The sequence below is a fragment of the Lemur catta genome, chromosome 2 (genome assembly GCF_020740605.2).
Source record: "Lemur catta isolate mLemCat1 chromosome 2, mLemCat1.pri, whole genome shotgun sequence".
Lineage (NCBI taxonomy): Eukaryota > Metazoa > Chordata > Mammalia > Primates > Lemuridae > Lemur > Lemur catta.
Window position 1 is genome coordinate 5,711,268 of NC_059129.1, and position 19,284 is coordinate 5,730,551.

General features: G+C 42.4%; 1 protein-coding gene across 12 annotated transcripts in view; it reads left to right on the top strand.

Moving 5' to 3' along the window:
- RBFOX1 (RNA binding fox-1 homolog 1) overlaps positions 1-18,502 on the top strand; it is a 165,325-nt gene extending 146,823 nt beyond the window's left edge. For 8 of the 12 annotated variants that reach the window (XM_045542548.1, XM_045542547.1, XM_045542549.1 and 5 more), the window contains 2 exons: positions 14,124-14,199; positions 15,750-18,502. In XM_045542548.1, coding sequence (XP_045398504.1) covers positions 14,124-14,199; positions 15,750-15,872 — 199 coding nt within the window. In that variant the 3' untranslated portion in view covers positions 15,873-18,502. Of the gene's footprint in view, positions 1-2,097; positions 2,151-14,123; positions 14,200-14,569; positions 14,803-15,749 lie in introns of those variants that run through there. The other 4 variants (XM_045542545.1, XM_045542541.1, XM_045542546.1 and 1 more) reach the window with 3 other exon arrangements.
- The last annotated feature ends 782 nt before the right edge of the window (positions 18,503-19,284 follow it).

The window sequence follows — 19,284 nt, forward strand, 5'->3', positions numbered from 1 at the left end:
GATTTGATAGTCAGAAGTCATCGAAGCCAACTGCTTTGAAGAGGGTGAAAGGGAGTAGTCCCTTTTGTTCAGAAACTTGCTCAGGAATTGTAAAGACACTGGGTAAAAAAATATAGATAGATAGACAGATTAGATATAGGTTACTAAAAAGAGAGAAAAGGAAGGAAACAAAGAAATGGTAGCTTTTCTTTCTTAAGAGTGAAGTGCACAGTCTCAAAAAGCATATTTTCAGGGGAATCATCCTATATTATAAAATTCTGGAATAATTTAAAAAACAGGACTAATATCTTTATAATCATACTTGTAGGTTGCATTTTAAAATGTTTTCCTATTCATTCAATCACCATCTTATGTCTGTGTTGGTTACTTACAAATGGCTTTCCTCATGCTGAGCACACTGGACAGTTCCTTAGGGAAAAGACAAATGGAACCCAAGCTTAGTGATATCTTCTAGGGTTAGGGGGTATGAATTGGATGGAGCAGCCTAACTAGTTAAGCTCTGCCTCATAGGTACGTGAATGCCTATTCCAAAGAGCTTGCCCCTCTGGGTAAACCAGCTCACCATTCTTGGCCATGGTAGTGTTCTTCTTGTGGGCGCCATGTAAATAGAAGTCCTTCCAGGTACTTATCTGGTGTACCTGAGAAGACCACACCTGTAATTAGGAGTGCCCGTGTCTTACTGCCCCTTTTGTACCGCAAAGGTGAGTAAGGTAAAACAACTACCCAACCAAAATATCTCCTTTGGTTCCAGGGATGTTAATGTTATTGCTCTTCAAACCTAGGGAATCTGAAGCCAGATATCAATGGGGTTCAAAAGGTCTGTCTCAGAACAAAAAGAGGGCAACACTCCAATGACAGGAACACATTGTTTTAAGGAAGGTGATACATGAGCTTAATTGTGACTTTGGTTATGTGGAAGAAAAACATTTTTAAAAAATACTGTTCTCACAGCATGTATAACCTTGTGTAGATTCTATTGATGTAGAAATGACAAGAATTTTCAAGTGGATGTTAGATTCTAGGGGAATATTCAAATGGCCAGGGTGTATCTCTTGCAACAGTGAAACTTTCTTAAGATGTTTTAAGAAATGCTCAATCACTCCTTTTTGAAGCATTGAAACATTTCAACAAAACCAGTCACACTAAGACCAAAAGAAATGCATTCATCTTGGTTTTGGATGATCCACATACACAGTAAAATCTAACAATTGAGGACCCAAAGCCTCTCTAATGCTGCTGTTGAGGCATTTAAGAGCCTAGTTAATCTCATTGGGCCATTTTTATAATCTGCCTGACACAGACATTCTTATTTCTAGGGAAATAAACAGTACCTCTGAATTAGAACACATTACAGGGTGGAGCTGTCACAGCTGGAAACATCTTAAGAGAGTGTTATCATCTTTCCGGGTTTACTAAATCAAAGTAAAATAGCATTTTCCCTTCATATTTTCTAATACAGCATCATTAAAAATAATTTGGGAAGACAGGGTTTTTTTTTGTTTTGTTTTGTTTTTTTCCAATTGATGAGTTCTCTTACCTTCTTTATATAGCAAGCCTAGTTGAGGAGGAAATTATTATCCATAACACGGCACCATATAAAATTCTTTTTTGAAATGACAGCATTTGGTTTTCTTTCCTTTTAGAAAAATTTTTGATATTATGCTATAATAATAAAGTCTGGAATGTTATAATTTTCCTAGCTAGCTGTAGTATATACCCTTTTTCCTTGATAGTTTATAATTTTTTAAATGTAATCTCCTTTTAGCATAGAAATCCATATAAGTGCAATTAGAAATGCTCTAGCTTTAGAAACATATCCTGGCATGTTTTGGTAACACCTAGTATTAATATTCGGTGCAACAGCTTGTACATGGTCCATACTCTGACATCTCCATGATTTCCTTTAAGAGGTCCCTGCATGCCTATTTCATGATCTTTCTAAACTCTCTAAGTCCAAGGTACATCCGCACATTTCCTTGCAACATCCGTTCAAACGCAGCCCCCTTCCCTCCCCTCATCTGTACACATCAAACCAATTGGCAGAGAGCACATTCCCCCCTGAGCGAGCAGTATTGTGAATTTTATCTTCTCTTCCAGAAATCAGTTCGTCTTCGTTGCAGCAGATGAAATTTCTTGTAACACCTCTGCAGGTAACAAACATTGCTACTTCTTGATGCATCCATCCCAGTCTCAATATCCTTTTTTTTTTTTCCTTCTTCTTCACATGCTGCAGTTGGTCACTCTAGAAAGTTTAGTTAAGAAAAAAAAGAAAGATCATATATCTGTGGAGTATAGCTGAAGCCTTCAGGCTCTGCCATATAAGAAGACATTAGGCATTTTGCTAACTTTGGTGTTTTATTTCTGGTGTTAATAATACATGGGCCAGAAAAGTAAGACTGTGTTGGATGAATCCACAGTAAAATCTCATGGTATATAATCAGTGCTTTTATGGTAAAATGCCAAACAGGGAGATTAGGTACACAGATGTGTGACTTCCATGTTTTTTGATGTATTACGTCTGGGTTCACAGAAATTGATATGTGAATTATTTGGGATCTTTATTGAATATAATAGGCTGTCAAAGACTGAATCTATAAAGCTAGAGGCATTAGGGAATATAACTATCTCTGTCTCCTAAGAAGGGGATCTTCATTCTATTAGCTAAAGATCCTCTATTTCCTTTCTCTTAAAACATATCTCAAGTAGCAGGACTTAGAGAGACAAAGTCTTTTGGTTTTGAGACCAGGACATTGGAAATTGCATAGTTGCATGATGTGTCCATCAAAATAACGCCTGTCTTTTTGCTTTGATGTGGTTCAGAACAGTTAACTTTGAACTTTCATTAGCATGGGATTACTTGATTAAATGCCAAGATAGGTGAGTGCCTTAACTAACACCAGATTTCTTTTGTTTTTCCTTTTTGTTTTTGGTTTTAAGCCTAAATTAGGACCAAAGCACTTACCAGGAAATCTTGCCAATGTTTTGCTTTCAGCCAATGAGGGAGGACATTACTGCTCATCTCTGTGTAGTTGAGCATGTCATGACCTTCACAAACACACACATTTACCTGAACCTCACAAACAGACACTCCTCTGCTACCTTTTACCACTGCAACAGTAAAGGCAGGCTTATTTGCCAATGCTTCACACCCTGTTAGAGTCTTTGGTGACAAAGAATGAAAGGGAGGACAGAGAGCTAGGAATGTGCTCCCAGCCCTCTCTTTTCAAAAAGGCAGGGTCAGTTTAATTTATATAGTCGGGGTCAGCATTTACAAGGGTTTAAAGTCTTACGGGGTGAGTTGAAGAGGCATGCATGCTCTCATTTTAAAGCAATGGCACACTCTTTCTATAAAACCCCTTTGATGATGCCGTGTTTCCACTCCTGCTCAACCCCTAGATCCAAGTATCTCTGCTTCACACTGTGAGAGGTGGCAACATCCTTAACCTTTCACTAATGGCTAATAGGGGGAGAGTGATGGTTAATTGCATTGCTAGGAGTGGCAGGTGAATGTTCCTGGGATTCAACAGTCATGTAACGTGTTCAGAGCCTTAGTAGAATGGCGCATGCAACTAAAAGGGAGAGCCTGCTTGGGATGGGAGTACGGATGGGAAAGAATGTTGATTTTAAAATGTTAAAAGGCATCGTTTGTGGATATGCTGGTATTCCCAAACTTCTACCTTCCCCGTTAAACTCTGTGCATGTTCCAGTGTGTCTTCGGTTATATTTTGGCATCATAGGTCACACATGGAAAAGTTACAACCTAAAAGGTAGATACGTATTGATTTCGTTCCATGACTTAACAAACCCTGCCTTGTAAGCAAGTGAATCCGCACACACTATTCCTAAAAGAAGTGACAGAAAATGAAAGTTTGCATGAGTCTGGCAAGCGTTTCCATCGACCTTATCTAATTTAGAATGGCTGCTGAGTAAATTCTTAATGAATTGCTATCGATCACATTTCAAATTGAGAGAGATATCCCTGTTCCTTTGATGGCCATATTAATAATATGTTGTATGCTTCATGAGGTTCCATTTGAACTCTGAATTTTGAATCAAGCATGAAAAAGGAGACACCCATATCAATCAAATGTCAGATTATCTTCCAGCCAATCCACCCTCCTCATAGAGAGAAAATGATAGATCAGAACTGCTCAGTCATCAAAGGTCGTGACTCCTGGTTTCACTGAAAGCCTTCTAGGGGCATCGTTTCCTCCATGCTGGAAAAACCCCGTGCACCCAGGAGCCCCCATTCTAAACAGCACAGTTGTCGGGAGTTCTCACTTTATAAAAACCCACGCTCTATAGGGCAGGTCTGTTGAATCCTGATATCTGCTGGACATCAGGGTTTGACAAAAGGCAAGTTCTGTATTTTTAAGTGGAGAAAGAAATCAACAGGATGCTTAAAAATCTCAGTTTGGGGGCTTGATGGATTTTATATCTGAAATTCTTATAAAAACACATTACCGTCACAATGCTGCCAACGGTGGATGTGCCGGCCAGACAGAGTTTTGTCTGTGGCTGAGGCTGGCGATGGTGAGATGAAAATCATTAAACAGGAGCAGCAGCAGCACTTGAGGATTTTTCTTTCAGTTCCCCAAGGAAAAGTGCTGATTTTTACTTGGGCTTTTTTTTGTAGAGGATGCCAAAATGTCTATTCTGCTTTTGCTAGCCACATAAATGCTTTTCATTAGCATTTGTGGTCTATGAGACTGTATTTACAGGGACTCTTTTCTTGCTCAGTTGGTTGAACAGTGGTATTTGTTGTTTGGTTTTTATTTCGTTTTGTTTTGGTTGTTCCTGAGGGACATGTGCTTTCTTGGCTATCACTAGAGTCTGGCCTTGTAACCACAGGGCAGAACACCCCCTGGGGCAGCCAGCATGCGTACTTGAATAGTTTCTCATTCTGTAACGTTAAGAACCTTTGATGAGTTGGATTCTGTAAGATATAGCAAAGGGGGAAAAATGATTTTTCCTTCTTTGTAGACTAGAGGTCTTCCTGCTTCTGTGATTCCTTAGGACTTTTCCAGGATGGGCTAGGGATCGTGTAGTAGTGGTAGAAGATGGGTCTTGCATGAGAATGGAAGTTGAAAAGCGAGCTACTTATTTTGATGGGCGGCTGGAAATTCATGTCAGTCAGTTGATGTCTATGGAATCACTGCTGTGTATCAGGAACTATTCTAAGCCCTGGGACATAGCATTAAATAACTCAGGAGAAGCCCTCCATCAAAGGGCTTCCATTGTAGTGGACAGCAGATCCCAAACCCTGTACATGAATAAGTATATGATATGCTTGCGTAGGAAGTTATGCAATACCTGTAATGAATCAAAAAGCAGGGAAGGGATAGAAAGTAGGGTGTAGTGTTATTTTATAATGGACTCAATGAGCATAGAATGCCTCTAGGAGCAGGTAACATTTGAGCAGGGACCTGAATGAAGTGAAGACGTGAGCCAAGTAACATGCAGCAAGTGCAAAGGCCCTGTGGTTGAGGCACGCTTGAGGTTTCCAGGAGTAGGACATCCAGTATGACCAGAGCATAGGAGTACAGGTGAGTATTATAGAGATAATATGTGGGAGGTAGCCAGGGGTCAGAGCAAGTTAAGACTTGGAGGCCATGGGAAATATTTGGCACTGTAAGTGTGATGGGAAGGTGTTGGAGGGTGAGTATGATCTGACTTATTTTTTTAAATGATCAGTTGGACTGCTTTGTGGAGACCAGCCTGCACCATTGCAAAACCAGAAGAAAGGGCACCAATTGGGAAGCTCTTGCAGCTGACCCGAGAGGGTGACCGTGGCCTCTCTGGACAGCTGCAGATGGCTATGGAATTGCTGAGACATGGTTGTCTTTGAGCTGCATTTGATGGAGGAACAAATGGAATATGCTGGCAGATTAGAAATGTGTGAGGTCCAGGCTGTGTTAAATGTCCACTCCCTCCCTCCTGCTCCAAGGGTCTATCAGTAATTTTTGTGGCGTGCCACGTCTTCTAGTGACTGTGGAAAGAAAGCCCTTTATCCCTGAGGTAGTTGTCCCTTGTATGGGCTTTGCTGAATTCCTCAAGGTGTAATAAGTTGCTGTCATTTATCGAGCAAATTCCATGTGCTAGCAAGTGTGATAAATTATATATGTGTGTGTGTATACATATGGATATATAATTTATAGCAGCTGAATGAGGTAGGTATTATCATCTGTTTTAAAAAGTAAAAAGGAAAAAAAAAAGTATGCTCTGGCCCAGAGAGGTTTGGTAACTTCCCTACAGTCACACTGGAGTCCAAGTGGTACCAAAGCTCTTTCCCCTGGCCCATGCTGTCCCCACATGCTGCTATTTCCCTGCCCTTGGAACACTGACTTTCTGCCTCCAGATGGAATTCTCCTTTCTCCAGCTGGGTTGTCTTGCTTCTGGAACTCTAGTGCCTGTGAGTTGGAGGACAGGGTTGTTAGCATTTCGAGGGGCTGCAGAGCACTGCATGGTTCTCTAACGGTTGTTCCACTGGAGGTTTCTTTAACTTGACTTGTCCTCTTCAGGTGGCAGGTGTCTGTTTAGTGCTCCCATGTGCTGGGCACTGGCTCAGGGGCAGGGACGGAGGGAGCAGGTGCCCGGTGTCAGGGAGCATGCTTTGCATTCAGGGAGACAGAGGGGCAAACAGGCAAAGCGTGTTCTAGGTCAATTCGCCAAATGTCTTCTTTTGCTGAAAATCAACAAAATAACCTAGTCCCTGAAAACTACCAGACAGTTTGAACCAGTCACTTTTGCTGCAAAATCCAAGGTGGAAAGCTCCCAGCCTCCCCCCACCCGAGGGAGTATGGGTTTGTGTGGGGGGAGGGGGGCAGGTGTAGGCGGGGACTCTGTCCAGCAGCAAAGCCTGCTCCATACGAGGACCCAGAGTGGTGGCCAGCCCGGGGACACAGCCATGTGGGAGTAAGGGTGGGGGTCTGCGAAAAGGCCTTGGCCAAATGGACCCATCTGCAAAAGCTGCCGAAACTGTCCCCCATGGGACAGGCTGCTATGCAGTTTACTAAGTAATAATCAGAGGCAAGATGTAGCCAGTTTGGGGCCTGCCCCTACCCCCACCTCTCAACCTGCACCCAAAACTGCATTAACATTTGAGATAGTATTTAGAAGAAATTTCCAAATTGGCCATTCTTCTAATTGATCCTTTGGCAGGTCTCCTCTAATTGTCTTCCCTGGGTGTTAGTGATCTGATTATTCAGCAAGGTTGTCATGCGGCAAATTGATTTGTGGTTAATTGGTCTGTTTCCAATACAGTGTGATGGGTATTATAATAGGGGAAGTGCTGAGGGAGCTTATAACCAAAGGATCTTTGTTCCAATAGCAATCCCATTTATTGAGAGCTTACTATGGACAAAACAGAGTTCCAGGTGTGTCAAGTGCAATGACAATAGCCTATAAAAATTAAAATGTCTTTAGCAGTTTACTTGTTAAAGTTCAAGATAGGTCTGAATTAGCCTGAGTGGAAAAGTGCTGTATCAGTGCAGAATTAAATAGAACAGTGATTGTCAAATTTTAGAGGAGTCCATAAAAAAATCACCTGGAGAAATTTGTTACAAGTGCAGAGTCCATGTTGTCATCTTCTTCCCCTGGCCCTGAGATACCGATTCCCAGGTCTGGGGAGAGAGACTGACAATCTGCAGGCTGATAAGGGATATAAACACCATGTCATCCCCTCTGTGGGTTCAACTGTAGGCGGGGTGTCATGGTGATTTCAAAGCACAATGGGAACGTCTTAGTGATTGATTGTGGTACAGCAGTAGTAGACACAAAATGAAACAGGATTTTTAAGAGGAAGGTAGCTTTGAGTTTTGCATCAAAGAGAATGTGCCTATAGCTCGTTTATGAGAGGCGGCATTGCAGAGCAGAGGAACTGCATAGCCCCAAGCAGGACTTCCTGTGTCCTCTCAGCTCCCAGGGAACGGTTGCTACTCTGCTCTGATGCATCCAGAATCCAGGTTCTTACCTCACATCTGCTCTGTTGGGATTCAGAACAGGAAGAGGTTTTAAGACCCAGAAAGGAAGTTGTTATCTGCTTGCCGTGAGTAGAAGGTCTTTGCCTTCTGGATTCCATAGGAGTTGGATTGTGGTGTGCACCTGCATATGCACAGTTCAGACGTGTGACAGGATCCATGTGCATAAGTTCGGTGGCTTTTCCGGTAGTAGCTAAAGAGCCCAGAGGATGTTTTCCCTCCTCCTTCTGGCAGGGAGGAAATCACGGGGCTGGAAAATGTGCTAAGTGATTTCTGAAGATAATCACATTAAAGCCAAGCTCACTAAGGGAGCAGAAATTTCAGAGCCAAGTAGAGATGATTCCAGATTGTTCATCTTGGAGAATTTCTTCTATCTCTTGTGGAGATGTTGCTGTATTTGGAGCTGTTTTCGAGGTGTTTACAGTTAAGGGACTAGTTCCATTCCTCTAACGTTTAAGACGAGGGCTTCGTCACCCCCACGGCCAACAGGTGTGTAAGTCATTGCCCAGATTAAAACTAGGAGGAGCCTACAGTAGTCACAGAGGCGTATTCCCGCGGTGAACACATTCTCTGAGTTTAACCGACCAGCTGAGATCTGAGGCCCAGAACCCAGTTGACCCTCCATGGGAAAGTGAGCAGGAGCGTTCCCTCGCTAAACCGTTGCTCTCAAGTCTTTTCAAGTAGATCCAAGTAGTTCTCATCTTAACATATTCGGGAGGATTTTTTTCTTTCCTGTTGCAGCAAACCAGGATGTGTAGCCTGACCACTTGGTCATTGTCTTCCCAAACTGGTACACATAGTATTGGCCCGGACCTTAGAGCCAGACAGGTGTGGGGTTCTGGGATTTGAAAACGGAGACTTTACACCCTGCACGTTTTGTGTCAGCTGGTAGATGTGGATTTGCATGAAGGTAGGAGACTCACCGTTCTACGGAGGTGTCCCAAGCCAGGAATTTGAAAGCTCCTCTGTGAGATCCCATCCCACAAGCTGAGGGGACCTGTCAGAGTGTACAATAGTGAAATGGGTTGATGTGTCATTGGATCAGTAATACAACCTGTAACAATGCAAACCAAAGGAGTTTCCTTAAGAAGTCATTTGGAAAGGTCCTTCAAACATGATCTGGGCAGGATAAGGATCACTTCTGCCTGGGTGTAGGTTAGTTTCTGATGTCTCCTGTCTCACTGGGTACCTGGGACTGCCCCAACCAGGGTGGACACAGGGACCACTGAAGAGGCCTGTGGAGGCCCAGACCTCAGCCGATGCTCTGCAGGACAGTGAGAGAAACAGCCCCTAGCTGAACCAGGGCTCTGCAGATGGCACTGGTACCCTAGTGCTAAGAGTGTGACTTGAATGGGTTCATTATCCCAATGAGGGGGGCCACTCGTTGATTTCTGGTGAGACATCCCATTTTGAATGCATACGCTGCAGATCTTTTCTGTGCTGGGGGGGCACAAATCTGTGCACCTTCCTGCTGCAATTGGGCTGTCAACGACATCTATGCCACCTTGTGAACTTCATCTGAAGGGTGACCGTATTTTAATCATCTGTCTGCCCCACAGGGATGCCCCCAGCTATCTCTGGGATGGGAAGCAATACTAATGGAAGAATAAAAATTCCCAGGGGCATAAAGGCTCTTAATTGAAATACAGGGAGTAAAATATAGTTAATTAATTACATTGTTCTTACTGAAATCATGTGACTGTTAAAACCTAGTATAGGCTAGCAACAAGAGCCTCTTGTAGCTCATTAGTATCCTGCTTGTTTCAACTAGATTTAGAAGATGTTAATAAAAAGTAATATTTACATGTCTCAGTAGAGTTGACAAAGCACTTTAACAAACTTGAGTTCCTATTTCCCATTCAACAGGCGGCATACTTACTCATTTTACTGCAGCATAACCTTAAGTTCAAGTATAGCAATTTAAACTACATCTATAACTCACAAATTAGACAGATCTTGACTCTCTAAAAGCATCTGTAATTTGATTGCTAGAGCTCCCTGTGATCATATTAGAATAGACTCTCTGTTGCCTCTACAGACCAAAAGTCGGGCCGGGATTGAGAGATTAGTCTGTGAATACTATGTAAGAAGTGTGTATCATAATCTCTTGTATCAGTAGATGGCTTTAAAATTTATCTGGTTTCCTTTCGTGCACCTGATCTGAGAAGGCTCAGACAGAACAATGCTATTTTGTGAATGAGGCTCAGAGAGGGTGATTTGCCTGACTCACAGGAGCAAGGACATTGTAAAAGCAGAACTCAAACCTGCCTCTCCTTGCCCCAGGCCCTCCTGGTTTTAACTTGTTGCTAAGGCCAAAAAGGTGAGGACTCAGGATGGTTGTAAGCTGTGGCAAACTAGCCAGCAAAGCAGTTACCTCTTCCTGTCTTTGTTTAGTGTTTCCCTAAAGGGTTTTGATGAGCTCTCAGGGGATGACACAGTCTGTATTGCCAGAGTCCCCAGAAACTTTTCTTCTGAGTGTTTTGCAGGATTTTGAATGTATCTGGGTGCAGCCAACCCAGACGCATCAGAAAGTGTACCTGAAAGACTCTTTCTACTGCTAGATTCTAGGGATGGGATGGTGAGTGTGAGCGTCCTCCCTTCACCCCTGTGCTAGACAGACGCAGCCCCCAGGGGGCTCTCATTACAGGAGTGGGGAGAGGTAAACAATCAGGTAGAGAGATAAGTAAACAAAATTATTAAAGATTTTCCACGTTACCTGAAGGAGCAGTAGGCATCTCTCTGGGGAGGTGGCATTTGATCTGACACAAACGATGACAGGAGGCAGGTCAGGTGGAGGGTGAGCAAGTGCCAGGACCCCAAGAAGAGAATGGATTTGCACGTGTGTGCAGGCACTGTCAGGGAGGAAGATGATGATTGAGACAGGGGCTGAGGCAACTCCTGCAAGTTTGGATTTTATTGCAGGGTCAAGGGAAAACTGTTGGAGGGTTTTAATCAGGGAAGTGATGTAGATAAGTCTAATCCTATTTAGATGGATAGAGAGAAAGGATGTATGGATGGGCAAATAGGCTCAAGAGATTTGAGAAATGTAAATGGCTATGGGTTTGAAGGGATAAGAGTTGAACAAAGGAAATGAGATTTAAGACTGATAAGTTGGTTTATAATTAGGGTAGTTACAGTGTGCATGGATTGAAGGGGACACATTTAAGCTTTCATCCGAAATTGCTGATGGATGGGATGTGGGGACATAGCATTGTGACCAGATTGCAGTGCTGCCCCACCTTGGCCAGGGATGGAAGATGACCCCATGGCAGGTCAGATCCCACCATGGCCATCATAAGACATTCAAGGCTGTGCTCAGCCAACTCGGAGGACATCAGCTTGCTGACGTGCCTGGCATTTCTGCTGCAAAAGTAGTGCTCCAGTCCCCATCTTCCCTAATAACCTTGTGTCTAAATTGTAGTGTCACACAAGGGCGTGTTTAGAAATTAGCATTTGAAAAGAAGCCTCCTTGCTTTCAGTTTGAGCTGACATGGTCCCTTTTCCTCTGTGGAAATGAAATTTATTAATCATAATAAAACCATCGGATTCTGAAGGTAGAGGTCACCCCGAGGAGAAAAGGAGCCTGCTCATTTGCGAAGAATAGTTCAGTGCTGCTGTATTTTCCTTCTGCCTTGGAAGAGAACACTGCCAAATTGTTACCTTGGGTTTTCCGCAAAGGTTGAAACGATGCCCAGTGTTATAGTGCCATAAGGACGTACGAATTAAGTATGCAGTAGGAAGAGGTGGGGGCTATGTTTTCATTAAATACCTTCAGACTACCAGTATGTTGTCTCCCCCCAAAAGGAAATTATTTCCATAGTAAAAATTTGTCCTGAATTTGCATGTTCACACTCATTGTGAAGGAGCACTCTGCCACGGCCTCGCTTAATAAATTCCCAAAGATTTTCACTTTGCCTTTGCAGTTTGTGTCCTATTCATGTAACCACCTTTGCCCAATGAAAGTGCATTAACAATAACCCTCTTAACAGGTTTCTCTCTAGACCAGTGACAGAGCTGTATGTCATTTCCTTACCCCTGTTAGTCACCTGAGCAGAGGCCCAGGTCTCATGAGCAACCTCCACAAACATACTATTTCTTCAAAAACTTTATCATTCTTGTCCCAGAAGACCCTCTGCCTTGGGGTTGACTATTCATTAGTTTCACTGAGAGATTTGCCTCAGAAGAGAAACATCCACTCACATCACTGCTTCTGAGGTTCAGGAGAACATGGGGCTGATGCCAAAAGCCTTGTCTAGATTATTTGAGCTCAGTGCCCCTTTGAAGCAGGCTTGATGGGCTTGGGATTTAGGGCGTGCCCAATGCAAGCTTTGTACCATCATTTAGTTTTATTCCATTGGGGGTATAACTTGGAGCCTGAGTTTAGAAGGTCATCCTACACCCAGCTTCCCTCACTTTTGGCCACACTCCGCAGTATGAGCAACCAAGGCAGACCCATCTGATACGTGCTTATCTACCAGCCACAGAAAGAAGATGGGGGGAAACAAGATTGGGGAAGGCAAGGGATAAGCACATGCAAATTGGACTATAAGGGATGGGAGGTAAGATTAAGATTGACAGCACAGACAAACCATTTCTTCCTGCCTTCTTCCTCCATTCTTTAAAAAAACCAAAAAGGCAGCGTCAAGAGCTGTTGCAAAGCCCCACAGATCCCATCGCATAGCTGGTGCATTCCTCCCCTAGCTGCTGTGAGCGTTGGTCGCTAATGGAGTACAGCTGCTCCCTGCTCCAGAAAATTGCCCTCTGCCAAAGGGAGCCATTTCCACGCCGTGGCGTGTCCCCCACCCCTCAGGAAAGCTCACGGCTCAGGCTTAACTTACAAAAGCCAGCCCACTTGCTTCAGAGTCAGGTGGGACGGACCCTGGTGTGAAACTCGCTCAGACCGCGTCCTTGCCTATCTTCTTTTCCTCACTCTGACCTGCTCGCATGTCTCCTGAGAGTGCCTCTTCAATAAATCACCTGCACAAGAAACTCCATTCAAGCTCAGCTGCCAGAGAACCTAACCTAAGATTGCCTCTCAACTCTGATCCCTATCAAAACAGCCCTGTTCAAACCACCTCCAAGAAAAAATCCAGCAGGTCAAAGAAGTACAGGCGCACGCTGCTGTAGAACACACATGCAAGTTGCTCAGTTCTGTCTAGCGCTATGAACCCGAGGAAGCGACTTAACCTCTGAACCCTAACTTCTGAGTCAGTAGACATCCGTGCATCTGGTTTCTATCTCTTCTTTATTCTAAAGCCTATGTGGGAAGCCATGGCAGTACAGAGAGGAGGATAGCAGAGACAGAAAAACTCAAAGATGAGTAAATGTCACTAAGATACATTTTCTTCAAACGCCTCCCTTCCCAGAACCTGGCCACAGGTGGAGGAAGGATGAATGGATAAAAAATGGACACAAAGGAATATTATTTAGCCATGAAAAAGAAGGAAATTTTTGTCATTTGCAGAAACATGGATAGATCTGGAGGACATTATTTTAAGTGAAATAAACCAGGCACAGAAAGACTAAATAAATAAAATACACTACTTCCAAAAAACACAGTTCTGGGGTAAGAGGCCCCAAAGCAAATCAGGCTCTAACTCTTGAGTGGGGTGGGGGTGGGGGGAATCCCACAGACCATCCAAGGGTGTTTTCATTCAAATACACTTCCTCTTTCATGTGCTAAGACATTGGACACGAACTGCACAGACAGGTTCCCTTCGCCCTTTCTGATCCATCCTCTCCCGATTGTAAGCACTAAATCAGGAGAAAAAGCCAGTCTCTGTTGAGTGTTAACATATCCTCTGGGGGCACTGAACATCCTAAGACCACTCTTTCAAGTTGTTTCTCTTTGCCTATCTCAGTCTCTGAGGTAGCTACATGAGCAGTATAGAAAACATTATGGTGGGGAGGGAATATATGTGTGTGTGTGTGTGTGTGTGTGTGTATGTTAAACATGCCCATACAACCAGTGACGTTAAAGGAACAAAAAAGAAATGCATTGTGCACAGATGCAATTTTCTCATGTTGCTTATCCCAAGATGAAGAGGGCCCCCTCCACACTGTCTTGGTATTTTGGATTTTATTTTACTCATTACTTTATAATTGCATGTTATGGATTAGTCTTCCCCTGTGTTTTCCTTTCAGTTACGGACGAGTTTATGCTGCCGACCCCTACCACCACGCACTTGCTCCAGCCCCCACCTACGGCGTTGGTGCCATGGTGAGTACTGGCTCCTCCTCGTCCTCACTTCTTCCTGCTTCCCTTCCCTTCCCCCAGCTGGGACCTCAGTATGGGTTGACGGTTGATGTCCTCTCACTTTCCCTTAATTGAATTTGTCTCTTGTGCTAACAGCAGCTAAAATGCCACATTAATCCTCCCAGTAAACTTGATAAATGTCTTAATTTCTTGGCAATGTAGTGCATGTAAGTTATTATATTTCTAATTTTGCAAGTCTCACCTAGCGGAGCACTTACCTTAATGGAATAATTAGTCATTTTGATAATTAAATCCATCACTAACAGAATGCAGTGTCAATGCAGAACTTTTTTTTTTCTTTTTTTTTTCCCTCCCTTGCTGCTCATTCACATAGCCCCAAGGTTCCAGCCCCAGCACAGACTTCAGAGGAGCTAAGCTGCACACTTCCAGGCCTCTGCTGTCAGGCAGCTGAGAATCTGACTGCCTCTCCTCCCCTATTACAATTCATGTTTAAAGTCATAGTCGCCCAGGAAAGAAAATAGAGAAAGGGGCACACTGTGTGTGTGTACCTAGTACATAAGAAATTAGAAGGAATCAGCTGGGTTTGGGGGTTGTCTTTTGTTTTTCTTTCGGGGGGGTCTGGGTTTTTGTTTGGGGAAGGGGAGGGGGGAGGGCAAAAATGGGAGGTCAGGGTGGGGTGAATTTGCCTGTACTTGTTCAAACTTCTATGCACTAAAACTCTTGAGTACAGTAAGACGTGCCCATCACGTGAAAAGCATATGCAATCATTACAGAGCTTTGGCATGCAGTTTTCTGCTTGGATCAAGAATATCAGTCTTTATCCTACAAATAAATCCCCCTAGGCATTCATTGGAATCGCCAATACTTTTAGAAAAAGGAAATAGTTAAGTGCCACCACCTCATAGCCATTTAAAGCCATGGCCAGACAATTCCCCGGAGCTCGGTCATAAGACATTCAACGACGATTTGGAAGCATACCGTTTTGCACACGCTTAATTACATCAAGCAGTTCCTCTGTACAACTCCCCTCTCAAGACCAGATTCCATACAGACTGCTGAGCCAAGTCAAGTTAAGACGTAGATTTAAATTTTCATCCCGACTTTGCGGTCGGCAACTCTGCTTCAACACCTTGTCCGTTTGAGGTCCGTGTTGGAAAGGAGAGTTGATTTACTACATTCAGTAAATCTTCTAAATCCAACCTAGAGTGCAGCTTGAGCTTTCCCCAAGGGAACATAGGGTTAATTAATCAATCCGAGAAACAAACAGACAAAATGAGACAGTGCAAATCCTTCCATTGTCCAGTTTGTGTCAAGAGTCCTTTTAGCTAAGAGGACTGGCTTAACAGAATTAGGTTTGACAGAGAGTTGGCTTTATAAGGAGCTGTTGGGGAAGGTCAGGACTGCCCCTACCTTTAGAATGACCTGGGATGGGTAGGGGGTGCCTCCATTTCGGTTGGTTTTGAGTGTCTATTTTTCACATTAGTCTTTTTGATGATCCACATGTTGCAAAAGGAAAATGTAAAAAACACACCCCTCAAATTGCTTTGTTTCAGAATGCTTTTGCACCTTTGACTGATGCCAAGACTAGGAGCCATGCTGATGATGTGGGTCTCGTTCTTTCTTCATTGCAGGCTAGTATATACCGAGGGGGATACAACCGTTTTGCTCCATACTAAATGACAAAACCATAAAAACCTTCCAATGTGGGGAGAAAGGAAGCTTTCCGAGGCCTGAGTATTGCAATACATGCAGTAGTGCATCATTTTAGCAACTCTAAAAAAAAAATTAAAAAGAGGAAAAAATTACATTTTTTATCTTATACCTCAGATATTTTGTTCTGTGTATTTTAATATTGTGGGTCTTTAATTTCTGAAGGTTCCATAGTTTGGTTGCTGGCTGTAGGAGTTTTTGTGGTTGATCTAGAGAGACGCTAGATATGAAAAAAAAAAAAAAACTGGTTTAGGGCCATATCCAGAGTGCTATATTATGTAAATGAATTATATATGCTGAATATTAAGCTACTGGGGGTATCAGCTGTTTGGGAAGAGTGTAAGTGACTATAGTAGTCATTTTTTTTTTCCTGCATCTGCATTATTTTGTTTTGCGAAATGGGAGGTTGGGAGGGGCTTAGGGGATTGGAATTGGGGTTTGGCTGAAAGAAAAAAAAAATGTAGTAACTGATGAATCTAAACGACCCACTGCACCAACAATCATGTATCAATGGTTCTAAGTTACTCATTGCCAATTCAAGCCAAAGGTTATTTTGTTAAGGGAGTGCTTCTAGCAGCACTTGTGCAACTGAGTTGAACGAAGCTGTGCAAACCCACCCTTTAAACCATTCCACCCGGCAGTATTCAGCTTCTTAACCAGCCGCTAGTTATTTAGGCAAAAAGAAACCTGCTAGTTAGGCCATCAACAAGCATTCTTTTTATATTTCTTCCAGTATAATAAATTATTGATATCATTGCTGACTTTTATATTATGGGAGGGAAAAAAATAACATTAATAAAAAGGTGATAAAAAGCACTGTTTCTATTTTTTTCTTTTTTTCCAAAAAAAAGAAAGTAATAAAAACTTAAATTCTTTGTACCAGTTAAAAAAAAATGTATAAAATTTACATCTGTGCAGTGGAGTTGTTAAGTTCTAGAAACAGTCTATGAAGCTTTAGTTTTAGCCTAAATAGAACAACTGTTAGAGACAGACGTATAATTTTTATGGAATTACATGATAATCATATTCGGATTTATAGAAGCATTTTACAAGTATTGCAATCATTGAGTAGAGATAATCATGGTATTTTCATCAGCTTGGTACTTTTTCAAACATGACTGCGTTGTGTGAGCAATCTGCAATTTTTCAGTCTGTGAGAGCCTGCCCTTCCGCCTCCCCCCATGCCCAAGGACTATCTCGAACCAGTTATCTATAGTCTTGTCTCCAAGGCCCAGGACATTTGTCAGAAGGAAGCAAAAAAAAAAAAGTAGATCCACCCCCGTCATCTCCAAAGAACATAGTCCCCCCCACCGTTCTTGGATGCAGGGCCAGAGTGACACAACCGAAAAATTGCAGTTTGTCTGTATTACTTCTGTTTGGACTCTTTCCACGTTGTCCTGTTTACAAGTTAACCTAAGTTGGGGTATCTGTCACGGGTCTTCCTGTTTTTGTATTTAAATAAAAAACACAGCAGCAAGCTGTCCCCGAGTAGTTTTGCTGCCATAGTATTAAATCCTCATGTGTACAGTGCGGGCCCTGCGGCTTGCACTTTAGTAAGTTATCAACTCACCGCTGTGAACCTGCCAATCCGCTGTAACAACTCTGCTTTAAAACAAAACCAAACAAAACTGAAAAAAAAAAAAAAAAAGTGTTTGTGATCCAGCTTTCTCTTGTCATCCTATGTGCATGCCGTAAGATCAGTTGGATATTAAACCATCAATAAAGTTTCACGAGATTTGAAAACAAAGTTTCTGTAGCTTCGATATCTAAGACAGATTATTGTTCTCTTAAAAAGAGAGGAGAAAAAAAAAAAAACAAAAGGGGGGGAACTGCTTAGAAGCCAGAAGCATAGAAAATGTTCTTTTCACCAAACTTATGTGGGTGGGGGAGGGGAGGGGCAAGGGGGTGTTTTATGGCTTCGCTAAGACATTCTCATTCCCCCTCCTGGAGAATGATGCTGTGACAATGGGTGCCTGGTGGATGTTCTTACAGGAAATACGTTATTAAGATGCTGTGGCATCCCACTCTGGAGGGGAGAAAGAGAGTGTGAACAGGTGGCTAAGGGAGAAGACATAGATTTCTCTCAATTGCCTCAGAGTTCAAAATCCAGAATTTACATTGTGTTTGGAATCACAAACATAGACTTCTTACTGTGTTGGTTAAAGTAAAATTCATTTGCGGTTTTGATTTTAATCAATGAGCTGTACTTTCCCCCATGACTGTATGTAGTTTTAATAAAATCATTTAGAGCAAGTGGGTGCCAACTGATGTCGCAGAATCTTTTGTCTAGGCACTCCTCCAAGATGCCAATAAGTCATTTTAAAATGTATGTCAGAAATGTAAACAAACATTTTGGATTTTTTTAAACAGTAATTATTTGGAATGTTTTCATTTATCTAAATAACTATTGCTATTATGGAAAAAAAGATTAATATCATGTGTGGCATATAGTGACTTCTTAACACACACATCACGCAATCTGCAAACCCAGAAAATGTGTATATCTGTCTTTAGAAATTAGTGTTTATATCACTTACAGTGGTTTGTGAATAAAGAAAACTGGTTTGTAATATCAAAAAAATAAAAGCTTAGTCTGAAAAGGTATATGTGAGTTGGTGTTCTGAATTCTTTGGCTTCTGTGAGTTTCTTCAGGGGGTACATTCATTATCCGCACATGTGACGGCGTTTGTGCCCACCAGGGGGCGGGGGTGACCACTGCCCACGTGAGCAGTAGACTGCCCCGCCCACCAGCACACCAGGTGCCTCCTGCAGGTGCCTGGGTTTCCTGGTTCAGAGAGCTTCTCTTCCTCACTCATCTTTCCGAGGAAGTCAGTGGAACTAACCATGAATGTTTAAGAAAGAAACTGAACTAATCTTAGCTATCCCCAAGCATGGAAATGTTAATCTTTGCTTTAAAACAATACAACAACAAGAAACTGCACATTTCAAATGAATATATGACCAAGACACTAACACAACTTTCTGGGAGACCTTGGATGAGGAAGATGAAAAAAAAAAAAACTAAGTTCTAGAGTTGTTCACATTCATTGTGTTATTATGAACCAAGAATGCTGTGTTCTCTTGTTCCTTTTTTCATTTATTCCTTTAAGAATTTTATCAGGGTTGAACTATCTACCCCATTTAGTTACTTAAGAATGTCTTAATCCTATCTCATTTACTTATATTAATACTCCTAGCTAGTTGGTAACACACAGAGAGGTTGAAAAACTGTGGGGTCTGAAAGCAGATATTTTGAGTACACACCCTGATTCTGTCACTTGCTGGCTGCGACCCAGGGCAAGTTGAGCCAAAGCGCTGTGGTACAAAGAATTTATCTTTAAAAAATGTTATAATATTACGAGGATACAAACATTAGGT